General features: G+C 46.4%; 3 protein-coding genes across 3 annotated transcripts; 1 reads left to right on the forward strand and 2 right to left on the reverse strand.

Moving 5' to 3' along the window:
* Positions 1-578: 578 nt before the first annotated feature.
* Positions 579-3,609, reverse strand: EDB91DRAFT_1238466 (uncharacterized protein; the record flags this gene model as incomplete). The annotated part of the gene is made up of 6 exons (XM_041321726.1): positions 579-955; positions 1,017-1,808; positions 1,958-2,413; positions 2,552-2,882; positions 2,947-3,237; positions 3,292-3,609. 6 exons carry the CDS (start codon positions 3,607-3,609, stop codon positions 579-581), a joined length of 2,565 nt encoding a protein of 854 aa, XP_041174587.1.
* Positions 3,610-4,078: 469 nt separating this feature from the next.
* Positions 4,079-6,838, forward strand: EDB91DRAFT_1084206 (uncharacterized protein; the record flags this gene model as incomplete). Its single annotated transcript, XM_041315739.1, has 8 exons — positions 4,079-4,402; positions 4,456-5,469; positions 5,516-5,960; positions 6,014-6,051; positions 6,103-6,279; positions 6,326-6,469; positions 6,524-6,705; positions 6,763-6,838. 8 exons carry the CDS (start codon positions 4,079-4,081, stop codon positions 6,836-6,838), a joined length of 2,400 nt encoding a protein of 799 aa, XP_041174588.1.
* Positions 6,839-10,419: 3,581 nt separating this feature from the next.
* EDB91DRAFT_1057120 (uncharacterized protein) lies at positions 10,420-10,671 on the reverse strand (the record flags this gene model as incomplete). The annotated part of the gene is made up of 1 exon (XM_041314052.1): positions 10,420-10,671. One exon carries the CDS (start codon positions 10,669-10,671, stop codon positions 10,420-10,422), a length of 252 nt encoding a protein of 83 aa, XP_041174589.1.
* Between the last annotated feature and the right edge of the window lie 8,964 nt (positions 10,672-19,635).

Here is a 19,635-nt window from a genome sequence, read left to right on the forward strand (position 1 = left end):
TGGTAGGTGATAAGCGATCTGAGAAATACTAACCTAAGCTTAAAGAATCTTGATTATCCGAGTCTGTAAATTGAATGTGGAGTCTTGTCTTTATTGCTGTCTTGAGGTCTTCAAGAACTTGCTTGTCATAAAGTTCTGTGTCTGTTGGAACATGATGGTGCAAGGAAGATGGGGGTTTTTCGACTTGTTCTTGTTGTACTACACATGGAGGAGAAGGGATCAAGTTGTGTGATGGTGATTTTGGGAGCCAAGACTTGGAACTCTGTGAGAACTTAGAATACATAACTGGAAGAGCCATGATTGTGCTGGTGACAGGCATTGAGAGAGAGGTATGATGACAACAACCAGTGGCCTGCCAATCAGGGCCTGCCCCACTGACATTCGGATTTAGTCAGCTGAAAGCCACGTGCTGAGGTAGTGCTGTACATCGCTACACAGTGGATCCTTGCAGGATAGCGTACATTTCATGATGCTACAGTAACATATAGTGATATATAGTGCCATACACCAAGTAAATAGAGCTCTTGAACCATCAATATATTACTTTAACATGATTGAAAAAACTAGTACTAGTACTACTACGGCTCGGAGTTTGAGATAGCATAGTAGAAGTCCTTGTCAATGTATTTGTTCAAGAAGAACGTCTGAGCAAAATGAGCACTATTTTCCGCTGTTAGACATGAATCGGCAACATGGCCAAAGTGGGGGATAATGTGAGCCAGAGAACGAAGTTGATCTAGTGGGAGGATGTCACCAAAAGGAGTCCCTGCTGATCGCATTGCACACTTTAAAACATGCATTTGCATTGTGTGTTCTAGTAATTTGCCATGTTGCTGAGGCATGACATCCAACCGTTGAACATACATAAGGAAATGCGCAGCCCAAGAGGCACTACTACTAGTTCCCCGTGGAGGAAGTGGTTGCATGATAAGGTGCACCTCAACAACAGCATGGCCTGCAAGTTGCTCAGACGTCAATTCGGACATAATATACAAATGAACATTTGAAAAATGTACCTTTAAGCCCACTAGTGGGCCATTGTTCATGTCTGGTGTCATCAACGACGAAAATAGCAGCATCGTAGTGGCCATGCTTCCAAGTTGCACTCAGGGGAGATGCATTGACCGTGAGAGCAGGAGGAATGATCGACGGGGTATGGTATGATGCCTGCTGCACATGCACTTTGAACCAGACCATAAGGTCGTCAAATGGAAGAGGTGCATCGGACGGTGCTCGGCGTTGTCCCCCCAGCAAGTGGAATTTCTGAGCCGTAGTACCCTCTCGTTGAATATAGTCAGCGAGTGCTCCCTGCAAGTCGGGTAGAGATAGTTTTTCAGCAATGACATCGACTGGTATGTGTCGTATGGAAGGATCAAAATTGAGGTGAATTGCTGTTGCACCGACCACAAATGTGCGGAGAGGTCTGGCTCCTTGGATGTCCAAAGAGACTTGCTCTGCCTTTCTGAAAAAATTGGTCACAACACGCTTCGGCCCCCAGAGATCATCTGAAACTGTCTGCAAATGAGCTTCATCAATATATGCCAGTGGACCTTCATCTGAGTCATGATGTTCAGAATCATCATCCATCATTCGAGATGAAGAAGCAGAGGCTTCAAGTTGTGACTCTGACTCTGACTGAGCGATTATCGATGTTGTGATCTGAAAGTTTCGACACTTTTCTTGGCGATCAAGAAACCGGCATATTTGAGCATCATAATTGATGTTGTTGGTGGAATCTGCAGGATCCTTGATAAGGGTGATGTGAGCATGCTCGGTGGTGTCGGCAGACCACTGCAAGAGAGAACCGACTTGACGTATACTGGGCATGACACTCTGCATCAACTCCAGTTTAGGTATATGCCAGTTGTCGAGGACCTATTTGCTCTTGGAACCTCGATGTGCACTGCAAGCGATTATATCTCATGGAATTCCGTGAGGGCGCCAAGAATCTTTTGACAATGTTCTTGATTGATCGTTGTCGCCTGTGATAAGTAGCGAAAATCCATCAGCGCACAAATAGCTATGACAACGCCATGGGGGGCTGCATCTGCAATGAGAGCAACAATATAACGTTGCATGTCGCACTGGGCTCTTCCAGTGACTTGTTTAAGATTTGAAATACCGCCATTGAAGCGTCGGAACGTCATGAGTGGTTGTAAAATGGAGAAGCGAAAGTCTAGTTCCTGCTCACCAACAGCTGCAAGACACCACTTAACATTGTGATCATAGCACTCACGGTGCCAGTGATGCAGGGATTCTGGAGTCAAAAACAGATATGGATCTGCAAGTGGCCGATTGCGCCAGAATGGCTGGGCCACACCACTCAGGCGGAAGGCGGCACATGCATTGAAGTAGCCTTCAACGTCAAGAGGATCACAATTGATGCTTGAAAGCTGGCTGAGAGTCGTTTTAGCTGTTTGAGGGGGGTGTTGGAAGGCGTCTCTGAAATTTTCGTACATAGCCATAGTTACCAGCTAGGTCTTTCCTCGAACACATGTGAGCATGCATGCCTTGGGTGTATCAACAATGTACGAGGCTAAGGGGGTAAAACAATATCTGAGGTTCCCAAGCGGGTCTGACATCATCTGCCCGATGCGTGTAGCTTGCTTGAGTGGCTCCAGCACAATATCTAGACATTGGTGGACCAAGCGGGCTTCAAGAACACTCTGCATCCGCTTCACCGGATGCAAAAATTCAGCAATTGGAAGCAGTGCTGTCAGGAGGAAAGCATGTGAGGATGCCTTATTTCGAGTCGCCATCTTGATATTGGCAAGGCTGATCAGGAGCGGGTGAGCAACACGTCCACCAGTCATGTTGGTAATGTTGGTTTTATCGGAGGAAAGGATGATGCCTAACAATGTTGCACCATCCGGAAGTTGTGACTATGACAGGGTGTGAGAGTTAGCAAGACGAGCTTGGAGATCGTTGATACTGTAGAGTACATACCTGCATTGACCATGCTGTGTCCCCCGTTACCCATTTGCTGTAAATTCGTGCTGTACATTCCACTGTATCATAAACACGTTGAGGTGTGAGATCTATTTTGTTTGCAAAGAGCGGGTGGCTAAAAAGCGATTCGATGCAATCTAATGGATCGCGCCAGTAAAGATGTAGAGGTTTCTTTGTTGGGTGAGTCGTCGAGATGATGTGGTACTGCCACTTCGGAACAGAAGGCAGCAGCTCAGAACGCCCATGTAACTCCTTGGTGGTACGAAAGGAGAGGGGCAATGCTTTAACCTTAGAAGAAATCAGCACTTGTGACAGCAACACGAGCGCTAACTCAAGACATACTAGTTTCAGCCCCAGGAACTCGTCCATGGCTGCCATACTTAATGACGAGCACAGGAGAACACTGCCGAGCTCCCAATCCTGACGGGACATGAATGGATAGTACAAATTGTCTTTGCGATGTACTGCATAGGGATCCATGTTAAACCTATCTAGAAAGGTCTGGCCGCACCGATATACCTTCGCGGCATCCCTGAAGTGCTCGATGTAAGGCTTCTCCGAAGCTTGGCTGCCCAAAGGCTCTTCAATGGACCCTGGCAGGTCGTTCTCCAAGCCCACCGTGCCTCCGTCATCGCCATAGGAATAGCCTGAGTCACTCATGCTGCAGTGAGCATCCACCTTTTCCCCACTGTCAACTTGAACTTGAAAATCCGTTAGGGAATCTTGAAAAGGACTTGGTGTTCTAGAATGACGAGGGTCCATCAACTGTGAGTTTTGCAGAATTTGCGCTGCACTCTCAAGCTGATCGATCCATCGTAGGCAGGATGTAAGGGGCTGGCTCAGGTGTCGTGAAACCACCTGAGCACTCTTAAATTGTTTTAAACAGTTAGGGCAGTGGGCTGTCATTGAGTAGGGAGTACTAGGGATGGAGGTAACTACTAGTACTACATCCGAGTCAGCCGCTGAAGTGTACTACTAGATTGGCAATTTGGTACGTAATGTTAACATGCTGGTACGACTCGGACTCGGATACCACTATGTACTACTTAGTAATTAACCATCGTACAGCCACGTTTAACTTCGATTTGCAGGTTCGATTTCTCTGTCATTTGTCTAGTTGTGTGCTACCATGCCAGTGGGTCGACGGAAAAAGCAACGAGTTGTCGAATCAGATGGCATCGACGACGATGAACCAGCGACATCAGTCCAACCTCAGGCTCCCTGTCACCGTACAAACCGACCTGGCGCTGGCACTGGAGGAAGAAATTCCCAGCTAGAGAAGATCGGGAATGCCATCCAAACTCCAGCCAGAGCACCCAGTAGCAAATCGAAGGTTCGGAGTGTCATTGTTCCCGTTGATGAGCCCGAAAATGTGATGGCTCCACTAGTGACAAAGAAGAAGGGGAGAGGAAAAGCGGCACCTCGCCAGCTTGAGAGGAACTTGAGTGCGATAGTAAGTACCTTCCTGGTCTGGTTCATTTCTCAGCACTAATATCTAGTATTCAGCAGGAGGCATCCAAGTCAGGCCCCACTGCCACAGGTCCCACACCTGCTCTACACGTCACGGACCAAGGAAGGTTTGGATTTCAGGATCGTCCAATTCCCTCAGCATATGTCAGTTCCAAACCACTCCAGCCCCATCAAACAGAACTTCATCCTGACTCAATGACACCCCCTGCCCAGCCCTATGTCCATGATCGCAGTACCTCTCAGGGTGCTTCTTGTGGTGCTTCTTGTGGTGCTTCTCGCGGTGCTTCTTGCGGTGCTTCTTGCGGTGCTTCTCGTGGCACCTCTTGTGGTGCTTCTCGCAGTGTCTCTCATGGCACCTCTCTTCATGACACTCAGGCTGATGGAATCAGAATTCCAGCCATCCAGCACCCCGTTGTTTCTTGTGACGCCCCTCAGTCTGTCAACACTCGTACTGTTTCTCACAAAGTTCCTCGGTCTGTCAGCGACCAACGCTCACGCTCATCTATTCCCATCAACTCCGCCGTTCAGCGTGAGCCATTGACCACCATAACACCCCATCGCACCGTTTCTCATACTCCTCCCGCTTTTGGTTCCACTAGCCAGAACATGTTTGTTGATGGAACTGAAGAAGGTAACGAAGAGGCGGATCATGATGAAGAAGTGGACGTTGAAGAGGATGACGTGTCTAACGAGGATGGAGATTTTGCAGGAGATGACATCGATAATGACATTATGGACTACAACTCGGAGCAGGATGTTCACGGGAGTGATGACATCATGCCAGACCCCTCAGACCATGATAATCAAACCTACCCTAGCAACAACCAAGTCAGACACCCTGCGCAAGTACCTGATCGATGTGCACATTCGCAGGATGAGGATTATGATGACACGGGAGTGTCCGACATGGACCGTGATCATCGGAACAATCGCACCACTAGCAGGAAGGGTAGAGACCAGAACATCAACGTAGCCCAGGCGCCAATGCAAGCGATCCTGCAGAGCACTAACCAACGAGCTCCAGGTCATTTGGGCGCTCCAGCAGTAGTTGTAAGCACTCACCCATTTTGTCAATGTGTATTGACACCTTTTTCAGCCTAATATCGATTATGATGTCCTCCAGGCTCACCACACGACAAACCGGCGGCCACATTCTCCATCCCCATCATATTTGAACAGTGTACAAAGTCGCTGCCCAAAGACTAAGTGTGCTTGCACGAGCAACTCCCTGTCAAGTGATGACCCCGATGACCAGCAGGACGACTTGGAAGATCTTGATGAGGTCGAGAATACTGGGAAGTGCCGCCACACCAAGAAAACAAAGGGTACTGCTACTAATCGTGATGCAACTAATGTCAGGTTCTACCCACCACTCTGGCAAAAACTTCTAGACCGCGCAAAGGCTAATTTCAGACTTCATCTCGCTATTTCCATCCCATTTCCTGACAAAGAGGAGTCCATTGGTCATACCGGAGTCTGCAGTGAAATGATTGCAGAAGCAATTGTACAATGGAAAGAGCAGAAACGCAAGCTTGAGAAAGGTATTTCCCCTTCTCTAACTACAATCTTACTACCCACTGACACGCCTACAAAGATTTCTACCCTGAGTTCAAAATGGGGATGGCTACCATGGTGGGTACTCTGAGTTGTTCTCACATATGTCACTAAGTTGTGCGGATCCAGGTTTTCAATGACGCCGCGACATTCCGCAGCAAGATCAAGCAGATCGTGCTTACCGTCGTTCCGATGACATATGATCTAGCACTTGGCATCGGCAGGAACACAATTGACAGTGTCAAACTCAAGGCAACCGCTTTGCTAAAGAAAGCAATGTATTTGCGCGGCCATCCTGATGCTGAGGTATGTTCATAGTCATGTTTGATAATCAATTCTAAATATTTAGTAGGGTTGTGCATCTAACTTTGCGAATGTTGCAGTCCACATTGTTTGCCATAGGTCATTTTATGACAACGGTTCCAAATCACTCAAACATTTCACCAAATTTCAGAAGACTATTCCGCCCCCAGCGCTCTTCCTCGTTGGGACTATCGTGAGTCTTCCTGTAGCATGCTCACTCACAGCGCGTTTACTGATTCCTACTAAGATTCATAACGTGATTTATATCTACAGCAAATATGGCCAGGTAAATGGCACCAAGCAGACACCCATCAAGGATTCAGAGACTACCTATGACCGCATTTCGACATTGTTCAACCGCACGAACAGACATGAGTATCATGGACTGAAACTACGTCAAATGCTCAAAGCTTGGGCATTGGAAGGCATGTAAGTCTTTCCGCATGATTTTCGACAAAAGTAGCAGTATATTGACCATCGAGTTAGGAATGCACATGGTGCTGGCCTTGGTACTAACGAAGGTGACAAAGGCTGTTCTGAGTGGGACGTTGATTTGGATTAGTTTTATATACTTACTAGCACTACTACTACTACTATGTTTTGCAGCATCGTTTAAATAGAATCATCATTGACTGGTATTAATCCACATGAATAATTGCTATATTAAAAGTACTGCTACAAAACACCATATGCCGCTGTATAACACTACATAGCAGGTTTGTACTACGCAGTGTCATACAGCACTACAGCATCACACAGTGCTACAGTGTTGTGCAGGGTTGTATGGTCCAGCAGTAGCTGTGCCGAACTGCACAGCATGACACATTCGAAGCACACACTGTGGCTCGGCTGCACATGGGGGGACTTCTCTGTGAACCCTGTGTCACTGTGTGGCTATGTGCAGTGCCACATACCCCATTTGGGTTTTGCTGATGGAGTCTCCTTGGCTGCATGAGTGGCCGCTATGAACTCTGATTCTGCTGTTGACAGTGTCACTAGCTCCTGTTTCCGTGATCCCCACAGTATTGCACCTCCATCCACCAGAAATGCGATGCCAGTTATAGCGTGTCTGTGCTCCTGGCTAGTGCCATCTGTGTCTGCATACCCCACTAATCTGGTACTGCTTGTGCCATAGGTGAGTCCTAACTTCCTCGTTCCCAACAGATAATGGTATACTTGTTTGACTCCCTCCCAGTGTGCCCACCCTGGTCTGTCTGCAAACTGCATGAGGGTCAATATGGCAAACACTATGTCTGGGCGTGTTCCTATGGCGAGATACATCAATGATCCAAGTGCGGAGTGAAACGGTACTCATTTCATTTCGGCGCTTTGAGCTGTCGAGGTAGGTGATTGATCACCTGTATACTGAATACTTGGATCCATAGGTACTGTGGCAGGTTTAGCATCTGCAAAGTTATACTTCATGACAATAGTGTCTACAAAGGACTCTTGGGACAGTGAAATGGTACGTGCATCACAGTTTCGAGTTACTTTCATTCTGAGTAACCAGCTAATATGTTGTTATGACTAGCATTCACCGAATGGCAAAGACTAACACACAAACACTAGGACTCGGTCAAGAGGGATGATGATAACAAGATAGATTGAGCGTGAACGTCTAAGTCTACTACAAGTGTAGAAATGAAGAGGTTAAGTCTAAGGAGTACTTACACTAACTAACCTACTTATATACATAACATTGAATAGGAGATATCTGAGTATGAAAGAAATCAGCCCATGAGAAAAGAGTCATACGATACTGCGGATGACTGAGCATGACATCATGATATATAAGCAATGAGTCAGACAGTGACTAAATAGAAGCTCAAGATCTGACCGGTACTTCTTTCGGAAGCGAGATTGTTCTAGCCCGTGGAATTGGGGAACCAATTGGAGAAACAACTGGTGATATGTGAAGAGGTGATGATGTGACAGGAAGTGAAGTCACATGATTGGTTTGGTAACTAGAAGTAGCTGGTGGAAAGCCGAGGAATGAAAAATGATTTGTGTTTGGAATTCATGACATAGGTCCTAGGTCCGTTATTTTGAATTGTGATGCGATTTTGGCCTTGAATGCCTTGATTAGCTCTTTCGAGCTGCCGGTTACCATGCAGTCGTCAATGTGTGATGCTAGGATGAGTAGGTCCTCCCCGACGTGAGCCAGTGAATACTCCCCAGTCACTTTCCATCCGTTTGTACCCTAGCTTGGTGAGTTCTCTGCATAAATGTTGGTACCATTTCATTGCGCCTTGCTTAGATCTGTATAATGCAACTCGAAGCTTTGTGACCTTGTCCTTTCCTCCTAAGTCCACTCCTGGTGGCAACTCCATGTAGATCTCTTCAGTTGGCATCCAATTTGCCATTCAAGAACATGCTGTGGAAATTGAATACATCAATATCCCAGTCCTGCTGTGCAGCAATAGCGAGGATCAGTCTCAGCGATGCAAGCTGAGCTACAGGTGCATAAGTCTCATAATAATTAACACCATGCACTTGAGTGAAGCCGTGCGCTACAAGCCGGGCTTTGTACTTATCAATTTCACCTGTAGCATTCCATTTTATCTTGAAGACCCATTTGGAACTAACAATTTTCTTGTTCTTTGGCCGCTGAACGATATCCCAGGTGCATGCTTTGTTGAGACTCTTTAGTTCCGCATTGATGGCTTTTTTCCAGCTCGACCAATCAGATCGTGTCTTCACATCTTCAATGGTTCTGGGTTCCAGGCCTTCAGCCTCGCTCATTCCCATGAGCATCGCATAAGCAGTAAGTTCTTCATCAAATTCCAGCTCACTTCCTAACCCTTCTCCATATGCTCCCATGCTCTCCTCACCTTGCTCTCCCGCTTTCTCTACTTCCTGCATCCCTCTTGGAATAACTGGGTCACCTCCTCTGCCATTGTGGGTACCCTCACCACTTCGCAACATGCGCAGGTAGGGAGATTCTGTCTGCTGGTGATTATATCGCCTTAGGCCGGTTGGTGGCTGTTCGAAGTTTGGTCCTAGTGGGTTATTCTGAGGCTCTGGGTTTAGTAGGGGATTTGGATTGTGGTGTGTATTCATTGGAGCTTGATGATTGGTCATTTGCTGATTGGTCTTTGTAGTTTCACTCTCCCTCTCAATCAGTGAGTTTGGCATTAATGCTGGGCCTTCCTCTGTTTGTCTCTCAAATGAGACATTACATTCCATGGCGATATTTCAGTGGTCCTTGAAATAGATCCAGTGTGCTCCACTTTCAGCGTCAAATCCTATCCATCAACCCACACATGTGTGCATGTCAAGCTTCGAACTGGTTGGGTCATGCACCCACACTTTGATGCCCCAGACAGGTAAGTCTGCTAAGTTTGGTTTCCTGCCATTTAACATCTCAAATGGTGTTTTCCCCTCTAGTGAGCACATGACAGTTCGGTTCTTCACGTAGATGGCATGCTTGACACCTTCTCCCCACAGGTTCTTTTGCAGGCCGCTCGAGTGTAGCACTGCACGGACATGTTTGGCTAGTGTCCGATTCAACCTTTCAGCAACTCCATTGTGCTGTGGGGTGTTGTGAGTGGTGAGTTTGCACACTGTTCCATGTGATTGAAGGTGTTGAGTGAATTCATTGCTTAGATACTCTCCACCACAGTCCGACCGCAAACGTTTGACTTGGATATTGTGCTGAGTCTGCAACCAAGCCTCGTAAGTCTTGTGTGTTTCGAATGTTTCAGACTTTGACCCGAGAAGGTATAGGCACATATAGCGAGTGTGGTCGTCCGTGAATGACACATAATATGTCTTTCCACTTGGTGTTTGGACTTGAGAGGGTCCCCACAGATCAGTGTGGACTTCGTCACCGAGGTTTTCGCATCGTTTCAGGTTATGTTCCTTCCCGATTGGTTTGTGTGTGGCCTTTGCATATTCACAAGACTTGCATTGACCCATGGTAGCACGGTTAGGGTCTAGCTTGACTCCCTCTATCATTCCCTTCACTAACATCTCTCGAATAGCTGATGGGGCGATATGGGCCATTCACCGGTGTAGGTCCTCCATAGACTGGACCTTGAGTGCATTGGTAGCTGCTGCATGTGGAGTTGGTTCATTTTTAATGCGATATAAACCTCTGCTGACGGTAACTTTGCCCAGTGTCTTGTTCTTAGCATCAAGGATTCAGCATGAGTCACCACGAAATAGGGCTGCATAGCCTGCATGGGTGAGTCTACTAATTGAAATGAGAGTCGCTCCCATTGATGGGGCATAAAGGACATTTGTTAACAGGATATGAGTCTTGTTCTTGCCGTTAGGGATCTTGATGGGCAGGTCACCTCTGCCTATGGCATCAAAGGTATGTTTGTTGGCAGCTTCGATTGCGTGTGGGGGAATTGATTTAAAATTAACAAAGTGGTCGTGATATGGGGACATGTGTTGTGATGCACCACTGTCATAAAGCTCAACAGTAGTTCCGTGTGCGTTCATGTTGTTTCGTGTGAGTTTGGCACTGTCGAGTGCTATCAATGGTATGTCCCGAGATTCGGGTTCTTCCCCCCAGGTGTCTTCTGCACTCACTAACCATACTCCGTCGGGTTTGGAATTATCCTTCAACTTCAACACATCTGCATTTGACCCGCTCGCTTTCAGCTTGTTGTCATCTTTCGATTTTGACTTCTTCCCCCATGGCTTCCACCCTTTCGGCGCTTTACCAGCTTTGCCTCCTCCCTCTTCCCAGCAGTCCTCTTTCTTGTGGCCTTTCCAGCCACAATTGTTGCAGTTGTAGGGAAATTTCGACTTCTGCTGGTGCTGCTTGCCCTTATGCGAGGTCCTGTTGGCTGAGAAAGCTACGTCCTCACTCTTCAGCTTCCCTTTTGTCCCACTTTGGATGAGCAGTCAGTCGTACTCGTTCATAACAAGATTCATGAGTTTGTGTACAGTGGGTGTCTTCTGGTGCAGCTAAATACTTGTTGAAATGGCTGATAGGATGTTGTTATAGCTGCGTGGGAGTGATGCAAAGGTAATGTTGAAGAAGTCCTTATCTGGTACAGGATCTCCTGTGGAAGCGAGCTCTTCTTGTAGCTTCCTGAGCATGTCGATATGAGCACAGGCATCACCACCTTCTTTTAATTTCAGCTCCCAGAGCTGTCGATGGAGTTCCACGCTGACTGCGAGTGACCAGTTCTTTTGAATTGGTTCTTCAGCATGTTGAAGAAGTCCTTTGCGGAGGTTAGGGAGAGGAGTTGAATGAATAGGCTATCAGGGACCAATACTGCTATCTGTTGCCTGACAATGACATTGTTCTCATCCCACTTTTTGATTGCAGTCTCATAAGCTTGCATTTCGGCTACCTCTGTGGTCGTTGTTGGTGACCATCCAGCTGCATGTCTGTCACGAATTCCTAATACGAACCATTTTTCATTTCTCGGTTTTCCTTCGGCTACTTCCAGTACCCGAGCCGGTCACGTGACATCTCATCATATGTCACCTGTTGCTTCTCCGATTGGCTCCCCCACTCCACGGGCTAGAACAATCTCGCTTCCTAAAGAAGAACCGGTTGGATCTTGGGTTTCTATTTAGTAACCGTCTTACTCAGTCGCTTATATATCATGATGTCATACTTACTCATCCGCAGTATCATACGACTCTTTTCTCATTGGCTGATTTCTTTCAGACTCCTACTCAATGTTATGTATAAAAGTAGGGTAGTTAGCATAAGAACTCCTTAGACTTAACTTCTTCGTTTCCTACTGTTGTAGTGACCTAGACGTTACTGCTCAATCTATCCTGTTTCTCATCATCTTTGACCGAGTCCTAGTGGTCGTGAACTCTCCTTCATCATTATTGGTGAACGTGGGTCATAACAATGTCCAGCTCAGGGCTCATAACCTATTGAAGATATAGACTGAATGAGAGTATTAGTTAGGTAGATAGTCCATTAATGAAAGTGTCTCACCTCAGTTGACTATATGAGCCCCTTCAGTAACTTTGGCCCATGTTACACGGCCACCCAAAGTTGAGATTCTTCTGAGTGACATGGCCATACAAGGTGGGCCCAGGTGCAAGATGGGGCCGATAGGGACGGGTGGGCCCATGGTGTTTAGTGGTCTCAATATTTATGGCTCGGCCCATGGGTAACAACTGAGAGGGCCCATACAGTGGGATAGATATTGATGACCGGCCCAGGGTGGTGATGTAGAATCGATGGTTGGGCCCATATGGTGGTATAGAATATGATGGCTGGGCCCATATGTTGGTGCAGAATTTGACTGACTGGGCTTTGTGTGGTGATATAGAATTGACAGTTGGGCCCATATGTCGGTGGAGCATTTCATGATCGGGCCCAGGGTAACCAGGTTATGTAGGATGGACAGTCGGGTCCATACAATGGTGTAAAATACGACAACTGGGCCCAGGGGGTGATGTAGAATTAACAGTCGGGCCCATATGTCGGTGCAGAATTTGATGACAGGGCCTTGTGTGGTGATATAGAATCGACGGTTGGGCCCATATGGTGGTATAGAATGTGATGGCCGGGCCCAGGGTGGTGATGTAGGATGAACAGTCAGACCCATACAATGGTGTAAAATATGACGACCGGGCCCAGGGGATGATGTAGAATTGACGGTTGGGCCCATATGTCGGTGCAGAATTTGATGACCAGGCCTCGTGTGGTGATATAGAATTGATGGCTGGGCCCATATGGTGGTATAGAATATGACAGCCGGGCCCAGGGTGGTGATGTAGAATTGATGGTCGGGCCCATATGTCAGTGGAGCATTTGACAATCGGGCCTAGGGTGGTTATGTAGGATGGACAGCTGGGCCCATACAATGGTATAAAATATGACGACCGGGCCCCGGGTGGTTGTGTAGGATGGACAGCCGGGCCCATACAATGGTATAAAATATATCAACCAGGCCCAGGGGGTGATGTAGGATGGACAGGAATTGACAGTAGGGCCTATATGTCGGTGGAGCATTTGATGACCAGGCCCAGGGTGGTGATGTAGAATTGACTGCCAGGCCTATACAATAGTATAGAATACGATGGCCAGGCCCAGGGTGATGATGTAGAATGACAGAATTGATGGTCGGACCCATACAATGGTATAAAATATGATGACCAGGCCCAGGGGATGATGTAGCATTGATGGTCGGGCCCATATGTCAGTGCAGAATTTGACAACCAGGCCTCGTGTGGTGATAGAGAATCAACGGTCAGGGCCCATATGTTGTTATAAAATTTGAGGACCAGGCCCAGGGTGGTGATGTGGATCTGAAGAGAGCATTTGATGACCAGGCCTAGGGCAGTAATGTAGAAAGGACGGCCGGGCCCATATAATAGTATAGAATTCAACACCCAGGCCTAGGGTAGTGGCATCAAATTGACGGTCGGGGCAATATGGTCGGGTGCATCTTGATGATTAGGCCTGGGTTGGGCATGTGGAATTGATGGCTGGGCCATATCGTGGTATAGAATGTGACGACTGGGCCCAGGGTGGTGATGTAGAATTAAAGGCCAGGCCCACATGATGGTATGGAATTTGACAACCGGGCCCACATAGTGGTATAAATTAGTCGGACTGGGACCAGGGTGGTGTGGAATACTTACAGTCGGTCCTCCGTTGTCCGGGTTGAAATGTAGTAAGGCCCTGTCAAGTGTCTTCACAAGAATGATTGTATTAAAGGTGCAGTAATGCATTCAATTGACATATTTCTGGTAGGTGTTGGTGTTGGTATGTAAGAAGTGATGTGAAAGGACCGGATATCCTAATATTGTGAAGAATGGGGGTGGGGTAGTATGAAGCCAGGAAGGGGGTCAACAGGTTGCCATACATAGCAAAATCGGCCTGGTTGTACTTGGGTGTCTGGTATGTATTGAGGTCGACCATTGGTATGTAAGGAGTAGGCACAAGAGAGTGTTATGGTGCTGGTCTTCTGGTTTTTCACATCTTCTACAACAAGAGATCTGTCCTGGAGGGACAGCTGTTGTCCCATCGACACGTGAATTATCTTGAACTTTGTTTCAAGCTGTGCCAGCTCATACTCAGGGAAGACACTGACAAACTATGTCTATGTGATCAAAGTGTGGCACACACTACATGGTCAGAACTGGATTGTTAATCAAGAACAGCTAAGAGCATCATTAGATGGCACATCAGAACTCACCCCTTCCTCCTTGAAATGCACCAAACAAGCACCATTCACAGTTAAGCTAATTCTTGAAATCTGGTCCCACCTCAATCTAGCAACTCCGCTCAATGCCGCAGTATACATGTGCTTAATGACTGCATTCTACACACTATGTCAGCTAGGAGAACTCACCACAAAGACCATAAAAGACTTTGATCCAGAAAAGCAGGTCAAACACGCAGATGTAGAATTTGACATTGAAGACAGGCATCAGTTTAGAGCTACCAAGATCTTCATACCATGCACCAAGGTTGCTGCAGCAGGAGAAAGTGTTTATTGGGCGCAACAAGACAACCAGAGAGATCCTAAAATGGTGTTACTCTACCACTTTGCAATAAATGATCCTCAGATCAATGGACATCTCTTTGCATGGAGACACACCAAAGGAGCAAGACCACTGACTCAGAGCAAGTTCTGGAAACAGATTAGTGGCATTATAAAGAGAGCTGGTCTGGGGAACCTTAAGGGTTATGGCTTGCGCATAGGTGGAATGCTAGAATATCTTCTGCATGGAGTCCTGTTTAGTGATGTGCACGGCCCAGCTTCAAGCCGTGGGCCAGCCAAAGCTGGGCTGGATTAGGTCAAGCCAAGCCAGGCCTAAGTCACAGCCTAGGGCCTGGCTTGAGTTGTTGGAAAGCCAGAGTCAGCGGCTCAAGCCATGGCTTTATGTCCCTGCTCATCCATCATCAATATTGATGCATCCTTACTTTAGGGAGTTAAATCATCTGTTACAGACTTCTGTGGACATCTGGACATCAGGTATGAGTTTATTTACTATGTCTAAATCTGTCTAACCATTGCTACTTTAGTCTCTTCTGCAAATCCAACAAACACTTCATATGTCAGAAACAAAGGCAAGTTGCCCATCTTTGTGCTTTGCACCGTCGATGTTACTCTATCTCATGTTGTTTTGTGTTCAAAGTGTACTTTTTCATCACAATCTTGATCCTTTGTATTGGGATAAAAGGTATTCATGCCTATGGTACTGGTGCATTGCTACCTTTTCTCTAACTTGAAAAATCTAATGGTTGGAACGGTCAATACAGACAGTGACGACGAGCCACGTGTAGTGCGTCCAGTGTGCAAAGGCAAACCAACTGCTGTGCTCCTGGAGCACTCCGAGAAGGCAGCTCTCCCCTCTCAAACAAGAGCCATCAACACCTTTCGTGCTGCAGAGGCGTTGAAGCACACCACCGATGACACCGATTCTCCGGCTGCTGAACCACCACAAGCACCCATCCTGTCTACTCATGCACCAAATGTCAATGCCACCGCACCTGAAACCACCAGCAAAAGGGCACATGTCAAAGAAATCAATGAAGATGAGATATCTGGTGATGACAAATGTGAAGATGCACAGACGAATCCAAAGTGTAGGTCTATCTGCAAGATAATGTACCTTCCTGACCTAGCGTCATCAGGCAAACGAGTCCATCGCAAGAAAGCTGCTAAAGTTCAAGAAGATGTTGACGAAGATGGTATTCTTGCAGACATTGATGTCCAGCCCATCATCGATGAATCTCCCACACGCAAGGACAAAACTTGCAACATCGACCAATTCTTCAGTCAACCATTTGAGTGCACTCACACTAACGGCAAGGTCAAAAAACATCGAAAGTGCAAAGTTTGTCCATACGTTGTCATATCATTTGCATATTTCTTTACATCACTAACACTACATATTTGCTACCACTAGGGCTCAATGTACCATTGTAAACGAGATGTCAACCCTCTGCCGTCATGTAGAAGCCAAATTTGCGGGAAAATACTGTACATGGGTCAAGGCCAACACCTTCACATCTAAATTGCTGGGTGACCTTGCAGCCAAGAAAAAGAAAGCTGCGCAAGCACAGCAAATGATTGATGCGCACTTGACCAAGCGCAAATTGTCAGAGCGCGCCATCCCTTACACCCACCAGAATTTTAGAAAAGCTGCAATTGAGTGGCTTGTCGCCACAGATCAGGTAAGACTCGTTCATATCGATATTGTCGGCTGTAAACTAACAGAATTTAGCCCATACAGGCTCTTGAGCACCCTAAGTTCAAAGAAATGATAGATGTTGCCTCACATGCCACACAGGGTGTCAAGATTTGTGTCAAAGAATGTCCCTCAGCAAAACGGAAAGAGCTATATAGAACTGTTCAGACGAAAGCAGGTGTTTCTTTGCCAACACAACTACTAATTGATATGAAGGTCCACTGGTCTTCGACTTACATTATGCTTAATCGTGCTGATTGCAACAAGCAGGTATGATACACCACCACACCTTTTTGTTCTTACTCTGACTTTCCATTACAGCATGTCGATATGTTTGTGTATGAAATGGGACACCAAGAGCAAAATCTATCAAAGTGTGCCAAAATCGACTTTCTGCAATTGATGTCTGCTGAGTGGACACGGGTTGGCCAGTTCACAGACCTTCTTTCATATGCCAATGTGGCGCAGCAAGCTTTCTCATCCGATCGAGGATCAACTCTCCATCTTGCAATTCCTGCACTGGAGATGCTTCACAAATCATGGTCTTCACGAGCGGAAAGACCAAAGTATATTTGGTTTGCCAGTGCACTCAAGGCAGCAGCAGAGAAGCTAGATGAACATTATGAGAAAACTACAGACACTGCTGCCTATGTTATTGCCATGTGTTCGTTGTTTTCTATTCCAATCATCCTGACTCTAACATACTCTACCATACTAGCGCTTGATCCGACAGCCAAACTCGCGTACTTCAAAAAGCACTGGCCATCGAATTTGCTCGATGATGTGCTTGCTTGTGCCAAGAATGTCTTCGAACAATGCTACAATGAGCTCAATCAGTCACTTGCATTGTCACAGCCTGCAACTACGAAAAGTAAGGTTGGTGGCCTGAAGAAACTCATTCAGGAAGTTCAGAGCGACTCTGAAGATGACTCCAAGGCAGAACCAGGTGCTGCGTCCATCGGGGATCCATCGAAACCATGGAGGGCTGAGTTCACAAGCTATATTGAAACCATTGAGGCTGCTCCCTCAGCAGGTATGACCACTATTCAGTGGTGGGGTGTAAGTCACTTTTACTCACTACTCGCTCAATGCTGACTGTTGTTTTGGTTAAGATCAATGCCCTAAGGTATCCAGTGTGGGCTTCGCTGGCAAGGGATTACTTATCCATTATGGCAGCATCTGTCTCAAGCAAGTGAGCTTTCTTGCAAGGAGGCATCATGATCACCAAGCGGTGTAATCAGCTGAAAGGAGATATCGTCGAGGCTCTACAATGCATAAAGTGTTCTCTTTGTAATGAGCTTATATTCTGGGAGCCTGGTCCCTCATCCCTTACAGAAGAAGAAAGTGAAGATTCTGAACATGAGACTGACGGGTTAGAAGTCGAGCCAGCAGATGATGAGGGGTGGGATACACTGATTTTGGAGGAGGAAGAGTCTGATGTTGATTCAGTGGACGACAATGAAGTGCTGTAGGACTTGAACGCTACTTATATCAAATTTTGAGTCATTTTGTTTTTGAAAGCCGTCATTGAGCCCAAGCCGAGCCATGGCTTTGGCCCACAGCTTGGCCTGAGGTTTCGCAAAGCCCAAGCCCCCAAAAGCCAAGCCCAAGCTGGGGCTTTCAGGCCGAGCTGGGCCTGCACATCACTAGTCCTGTTCAACATGGTGAAGTCAATAGGGAGATGGTCCAGTGAAGCCTTCACCGGATATCTGCTGTCATGAATGCTCCCTACTGCATCTAAAATTCGATTATCAAACCATAAGTCACCTTATCCGATAAGATTAGAGTAGATAAGATCCCTGATAAAGATAAGATGGATAACCGATTAACGATCACTATCTTCAATTCACATCTATACTACATCAACGTCATCCATCCATATCCATAACCCTAAACATCTGACACTCAGAAGTCCTACAATCAGGCACCGGCTACATCATAAGCATCTACACGCCTCTATGATCAAATCACAACCGAGAGTCTATTACAAGCCGCATCTCAAAGTCATCACCTCTTCACATCGTATACCTGCACTTCCCACACATGACATGTTAAGAGTTACCTCTGTCATTCACCGAACCCCTTACATTGGAACCTGTTGCACAGTCACAGAAACCCTGAACCCCTATCACAGAAGCGCCACTCATAGAGAAGCATACTCATTATCGAAGACCCTGGAGAAACCCTTAGATCCAATCGTACTCGATGCATCTCCAGACCCTATACCCTATCGAGATCTTAAATCACCACTCAAGACTTCTTGTCACAGAACTCTCTCACTTCATTCATATCCGTTCACCCTGAATAGAAGCAGTACCCTGAGACCCTGCTTAATCACCGATACCCTTAAACCCTTTCCTTAGTTGATTGGTTGGTAAAGAGACCCTATACCCTAGGTGCAATGTTATGACCGTATATAGATATATCATCACCTTTCATACTCAGATATCTCCGACCCAAGTATAGTATATAGTCTAGGTAGTAGTCAGTAGTACTCCTTAGACTTAACCTAGACGTTCCTCTCAATACTATCTCCCTTGTTATTCTTCTCTCAGATGAGTCCTGTGGTGTGGTCCGGCTTCCAAACATCTACTAAGTTAGATTAAGGGACATTGGTCATAACATCTGCACAAACACACTAATATTAGCTCCTTATCTCTAAGAATCCCCAGTGCTGGAACCATTCACCAGGTCAGGCTATACTGTCCTATTCATGTATGATATAACTAGGATTGTAGTAATGTAGCCATGCATGTTTTTACTGTAGTGAGCCTCAGTAGGATCACAGATAGAACATGCATGCTACCATGCATGGCATGAAGTGCAAATCTGAAGTAGCTTCTCGGCACTTCCTAAACCTAATTTGACAGGGTTGAATGCCATATATATGCACCTCCACCCCTCCAGTGAACTTTGTCACTACATCCCAAACATAGCCATTTCTGGTCATCTCCTGGATCTCAACATTTCCCACACTCCTCCCCAGCATATTCCTGCCCACCACCATACCATATTCACCTATCTACTGTAGAGAAGTATTAGTATAGGCTATGTACATATAATAGGTCAGAATAGAACGCTTTTTTTGCCTGTTTTTGTACCAATACAAGCTCCAGAGACCTGTACATATAATACAGGAAAAACATATCAAAAACACATCCGCATTTTTGTCCTCTCAATGATAGAATGTACTAGCACACTACTTATATGCCTTTTAGTATATAT

This window comes from Suillus paluster (genome assembly GCF_016628075.1).
Source record: "Suillus paluster strain FC165 chromosome Unknown EDB91scaffold_50, whole genome shotgun sequence".
In the NCBI taxonomy this organism is placed as follows: domain Eukaryota; kingdom Fungi; phylum Basidiomycota; class Agaricomycetes; order Boletales; family Suillaceae; genus Suillus; species Suillus paluster.